This window comes from Marmota flaviventris, chromosome 4, assembly GCF_047511675.1.
Source record: "Marmota flaviventris isolate mMarFla1 chromosome 4, mMarFla1.hap1, whole genome shotgun sequence".
Lineage (NCBI taxonomy): Eukaryota > Metazoa > Chordata > Mammalia > Rodentia > Sciuridae > Marmota > Marmota flaviventris.
In genome coordinates this window covers 60292298-60298297 of record NC_092501.1, presented here as the reverse complement: position 1 = coordinate 60298297, position 6000 = coordinate 60292298, and the positions used below count along the sequence as shown (strand labels likewise).

Here is a 6000-nt window from a genome sequence, read left to right as displayed (position 1 = left end):
TAGTGCTTATTCACTGCCTGGTACTAATTTAGGAATAAATTAACCCTTCCAACAATTAGGATATTGTCTAGAAACTGCCTCTTACACTCTGCAGGGAAAATCACTTATATTCTGAAACTCAGAAATAAAAGAGAAATCAATGTCTTCATTATAAAGATGTTTTTCTACACCAAATAGCTTATTAATTACATATGCAAGCCACTACCATATTTACCTATGAAATTACAAGACATTAATATATTTATGACTTTGAATTAAGCCTCACAGTTATAGATTTTGTTAAATGTTTTATATGGTAAGGGCTTTCTATACTTGTGCCTGTAACCATGATCTAGGGTCCAAAATGTCTCTGATGGATTTCTGCCTTGGAGCTGGCACTGGCTTAGCTTCAATATTGGTTTCAGTATCCGTGTGCGCACCATCAGTTAAAGTCTTTTTCCTGGCAGGAAGAAGTTTTCGAGGAGCAGCGATTGGTTTCTGTAAGTGATGCATTAGGATTGATAGTCTGGTATCCAAAGGCGAGGTTTGAGATATACTTGCTTCTCCCCAGTTGTCCTTAACCAATTGATCTGTGTTGCTCTGTGTTTTTAAGCTGAATGGAGGTTTATCGGAAGGAGGAAGGGGAGCTCGTCTCTTTTTCCTTTTCCCATCATGTAATTGCTCACTTGTAGGGGACAATACCTTTTTCTGGATGACCATTTTATGATTACCATCAAAGACTGAGGCCCAAGGAGGAGGGGAGGATTCTTCATCCTGACCAATAAGAAACAGTCCATTCATCTCTTCAATTTTTTTTTGTATTATATCAGTTAAACTTTCAAGCTTCATAGGCGAGTCAATACCTGGAATAATTTTAAGAAAAAAGTACATAGGAAAAATTCAAAAAATGTATGCACTTTACCTGAGTAAATTATTAGCTTTTCAAATGAATATGCTATGATTGCCATCAAAAGCTCAAGGGTAGGATAAGCAATAAAATGTTCACTTGTAATCAACAGATCCAATAAACAAGGGTACTCTGAACTGCACTATAAACACATATTATATATAACAAACAGGCACACACATAATAGTGTGTACATAGGGTACACATAAATAATAAGCATAATACACTCTTGCACCCATGTATAAATATACCCCTAAATAAAGTAGAGCTTTATGAATACTTTTTAAAATTCTATAGGTTTAGTATTTATTAGGTAACTTTTCTTTGATTTAAAGCCTTATTTTGTCTTCTAGGAAAACTTGATATATAAACTGAAATGACTACAACTCAGTATTCTTTTCTGTAGATCAGTGAAGTCTCTGTTAAATGGGAAGAAAACCCAAATCAAAAATCCAGGAAAAGAGAACAAAGTCCTCAAACCACTTTGATGATAATAGTGCTAAGTAAAACTTTTGTCTTGGGAAAAATGAGAATAGAGATAACTTCTATTGAATTAAATTTTGATGTTTTTAATTGTGTAAACCTAAATGCACCATTTTTTAATCTAACATTTTAAAGTACATACAAATGTAAGCAAATTAGTGGAAAATTAGACCAGAATTCACCATTGACTTTTCTTGTTCACAACATTATTCATGGAGATAATCTCCCATGGATAAATAAACACCTTTTTTTTTTTTTTAAGAGAGAAAGTATTTATTTATTTAGTTTTTGGTGGACATAACATCTTTGTTTGTATGTGGTGCTGAGAATTGAACCCGGGCCGCACACATGCCAGGCGAGCACGCTACCGCTTGAGCCACATCTCCAACCCCAATAAACACCTTTTAAAGTGTAGGTAAATGGCATATTAATAAGCTAAGAAATTTAAAAATTTTTAAAGTAGTAGACTTAACTAATCATTTTTGGTCAGAGATGAAAGCTTCCTTTCATTAATATGCTCCTATCACTACTAGTTAAAAATTAATTTAATAAAATACAGAAAAAATTATTAAATATGATGACATTTTAGAATCTTCAAGTTTATAGTTTTAGAATTTTCATCCGCTACCCAGCTAATATTTATTTTTGCTGCAACCTTATTCATTTAAGCCTTTAATTTTTTGTTTGATTTTGAGCATTTAAACTATGAAAAATGTGTATTCATTAATTTTGTATTAATTCATTTATTAAACATGAGTTCTCTAGTCTGTAATCATGGTTTTTTTTCATTCATTTTGATTGTGCTCTGAAAATTTTAGCATTTTAATGTCAATAGAATAAGCCGCTTGAGTACAGACAATGTTGTTTTTGTTACCCTGTAGCTTAGAAAAGACAAACCCCACTTACTCATATCATGGTAGACTGAGGTTGCCTCTTTTGTCAAGAACAAAGGTGGTTTCCGTGGTGACATAATCTCAATTTTCATAAGTTCTTCACAACAGTGCTTCCATTGGCCTAAGAAAGAAAGAAAAAGACAGGCTAGTTTAGAACATAAATGTGAAGATATTTATTTCATTTTTAACAGAGATTAACATATTTTTTGTTGAAAAATAACAGTGAATCTACAAATAAAGCATTGCCTTAAGAAAGCCTGCTGAAAACCTAAAAAATTTCAAAGTCTCATTCTGTACATAAAAGTAATATATTTAAAAAATAAAGTTCTATGCACAGATATTAAAATATCTAGGCTATTAGATACTATACTCTTTCAATAAATGGCCAATAATAATTTTAAAATATCTATTCATGGCAAAAGTTTGTTCAGGTTCTCTTCTTTTAAATATTAAAAAATCAACTGAAACACAATTGCCTAGAAGAAAGGAGGGAAAAAAAAAGGCAAAGTATGAGAGTTCTCAAAAATATCTTTAATTTTGAAAATATTGATTAAGAAATAAGAATTATTTATCTAATTACTATCTTTTTAAGATGATTATCATCTTTTCAAAATCATGTAAGTCTAGATAAACACTGTGTTTTCATCTAAACCAAAAGGTATATAAAAACCTTTTACTATAAGAAAATATCATGCAATAAAATTCTGAGTCTAATTTGTTTTAAGAAAAGGCACTTTAAATTATGCCATTAAATATTCAGAATAAGATAAAAACAATACTCTTGGGTAAGGTGTTTCAACTATTCCATTAAAAATTTAAGGTGTGGATATTATTAATTTTTCTTCTAACTGTTTCACTATTTTGACAAAATTTTCATATTTCTCCTGAATGGCTATATAAACTTTAACCTTTCCAAATTTATTGTGTATCTGCATGCTGGATAGCAACTATGCTAGATACTATGTACCTTTATACTAAGATTACAAAAATAATTGAGGGTCACCATTTTTATATCTTACAACAGTAAAAAACTAAATGAGATCCACCTACATGTCTTTTTATTAAGACTGAATCATACTCAATATTTCTTTTTCTTTTTTTTTAATATCCAACTTAGTTGTTTTCCATAGCTTAAAAATTGAAAGACATTCCATGTTTAGTCAAATTATCTATTCATTTTTGTTGTTTCTAGTTGAATGTACTGCCATGGCAAAATGAGAATGTGTGCATAAATTTAAAATCCATTATCTTAACTAGCTAAGAAATATAAAAAAGCCTTTCAGAATGTTTTATTATGATGCTAAGTACAGAATATGGTAAAAATTTCAAAATAAGCCACATAGCAAGTTGAAGAGGAAATAAATTCCTGAGTACAAGGCTTTAAAGTTTGCTCTCTAAAATTTAAATCCAGTAGGATCTGAGATCTGACAACTTATTCCTCCCCCGACTTCCTTTTTTTAAAAATAAATATATAAAAATCAGTTTTTTCTTCTTGGTAGCAGGAAAAAAGTCCTTATCTAATGGGAAAATAATGATTCACTTTAAACTGGCAAATATTTCTCTGTCACATTCTTAGACAAATTATTATAAAGTATAGTATTTTCTGTATATTGATAGATGAAAGCATTTCATCGTTAAACTGGTAGCAGAATACTAATCATGTTGAAAATTGGAATATAATGCCACATTATTCCGTGTGTATCGGGTGTCAGATGTACAAATGTAATACGTTCACTGGTCAAGACTTTATAATTGAAATACTCACTGTGCCAGTGAATAAATGTGTATGCATAGACAGAGATAGCCAAGATGCCAACAGGAAAAGAGGCCCAATATGAAATGTTAAATGGATACATACTGTTCACATAACAACCCATTTACTGACGATGTTTCCCACATTCTTTATTGTCATAATGTTCCCAGTCAAAATGATCTATTATCTAAGCTGGTAATGTAACTCAATATTTATATTCTTAAATATTTGAAAAATTCAATGTTCCAAGTCTATTTTAACTTTCTGTGTCTTTGATTCCTAGTTCTACCCCTGTTAACCATCCAAAACAAGTGTCATTCTTTTTTTCATGTTTGTTAGCTCTCAAATATTAAAATTAGCCACTATATCCCCCTTTCTTCCTAACCTCTGTGAAATGACTATTCTTCTTCAGGATAAACAGACATATTTCCATCATTGCTTCCAAAGGAATCCTAATTATCCTACTCCTGGTTTCCCACTCATAGGTAGGGCCAAAGAATTGAAATTTGCTGCAAATATTAAATTCTTTTTATTTTCTTCTGTTCTAGATATTTCCCTCTGCTTCATTCTAAATACCATGTTTCAACCAAGATCATAAGAGGTTATCTTTGATACTGGGAAAATAATTATTATAAGGTACAAGTCAATATTTAGGATAGTATAAACGCTTCCACCATTGTTTCATATCATTATTCACATTGTATTCCAAAGTGTAAAAACATTTGCACTTTAAAAATTACATAAACTGCTTGACCTGGTAGAGCATGCTTATAAGCCCAGTGTCTTAGAAGGAAAGAGGATCACAAATTCCAGGTCAGCCTGGGCAACTAAGCCAGACCCTGTCTCAAAATAAAAAATAAAAAGGGCTAAGGATGCAGTTCAGTGGCAGAGTACCCTGTATTCAACCCCAAGTACCACAAAAACAACAAAAAACAATTACATAGATTGGCAGTTTTTTATTCTAAAAAGCATTAAATGCCAAAGAAGTAGACCAAGAACCAAGTTGTTATCACTATCTTAATTTTATAGTTAAAGAAGGTCATAAATTCCTTATCCTTCCAACTCTCCACTTTAGCAAGATAAATTACTTTAGATAATCTAGAAAATGAGACTGTTTTCTAATAGTAGTTGACAGACTGCTATTTTGGCATTATTATCTCCATATACCTCTCCTTTCTGTTTCTGTGTACATAGAAAAGTGTAAAATATCATAATTATAAGACTGACTTTAAATTGAAGGACTTAGGCAAACAGTTAAAATTAAACTACAATCAGCAAAAGAAAGGAAGTTATCATTTGAGTTACACACTCACGATCTACTGAAATTTTCAACTAAAGAAATGTAGTACAAGCTGATGGACATGGAACAAATATTTAAATTTTTTGAATGCCTAGGGATGGTACTTAAGGAAAACAAATCCTAACGTATCCATGAAGACCACATAGAGAATCTTCTAGTTCAATGGAGTGATCCAGATACTTCTTTAGTGCTGTTTTCCCAATTTTAGAACAGAGTGACATAACTTCTACCTCATGAGGGTGTCATGAGAGAATGAAGCCATCAAGTACTTGAAAAGGAATCAATAAATTTAGTTCCCTTTCTTACCTCCTTTCCAACCTTCACTATAATATCCAATAAAGCCAGGAATCAGAGGAGGCCTGAAAAATGAATCTGAGGACTCTCTTTACAGTATTCCAGAAATTCCCAAAATGTCTTTAGTATTACTTCTATGAGTTATAGAAATAACTTTCTATTGTTTGGAAATGGGTCTATTTTGTATTTCTACAAAATAGCATTCTATAGACATAAAAATTACTGGTTAAATCTAATAGTAGGCTCACTTAGATCAGAAATAGCCATCATCAACATTCTAGATTGATAAAATTAAAGATAATACATATTCTGTTAATTTATTGTCAGTAAAGACAAAGAGCTGCTGTAATTTCAATATTTTCTTGTTGGTAAAATTCTTCTTTAAATTGAG

The 6000-nt window shown here is 31.1% G+C and overlaps 1 protein-coding gene across 1 annotated transcript in view; it reads right to left on the bottom strand.

The window, feature by feature from the left end:
* Positions 1-306: 306 nt before the first annotated feature.
* Rtkn2 (rhotekin 2) overlaps positions 307-6000 on the bottom strand; it is a 67506-nt gene continuing 61812 nt past the window's right edge. Inside the window, exons 11-12 of the mRNA XM_027931151.1 lie at positions 2276-2383; positions 307-842 (exon numbers count right to left, since the gene is read on the bottom strand). Of these exons, the coding sequence (XP_027786952.1) occupies positions 307-842; positions 2276-2383 (644 nt within the window). The remainder of the gene's footprint in view (positions 843-2275; positions 2384-6000) is intronic.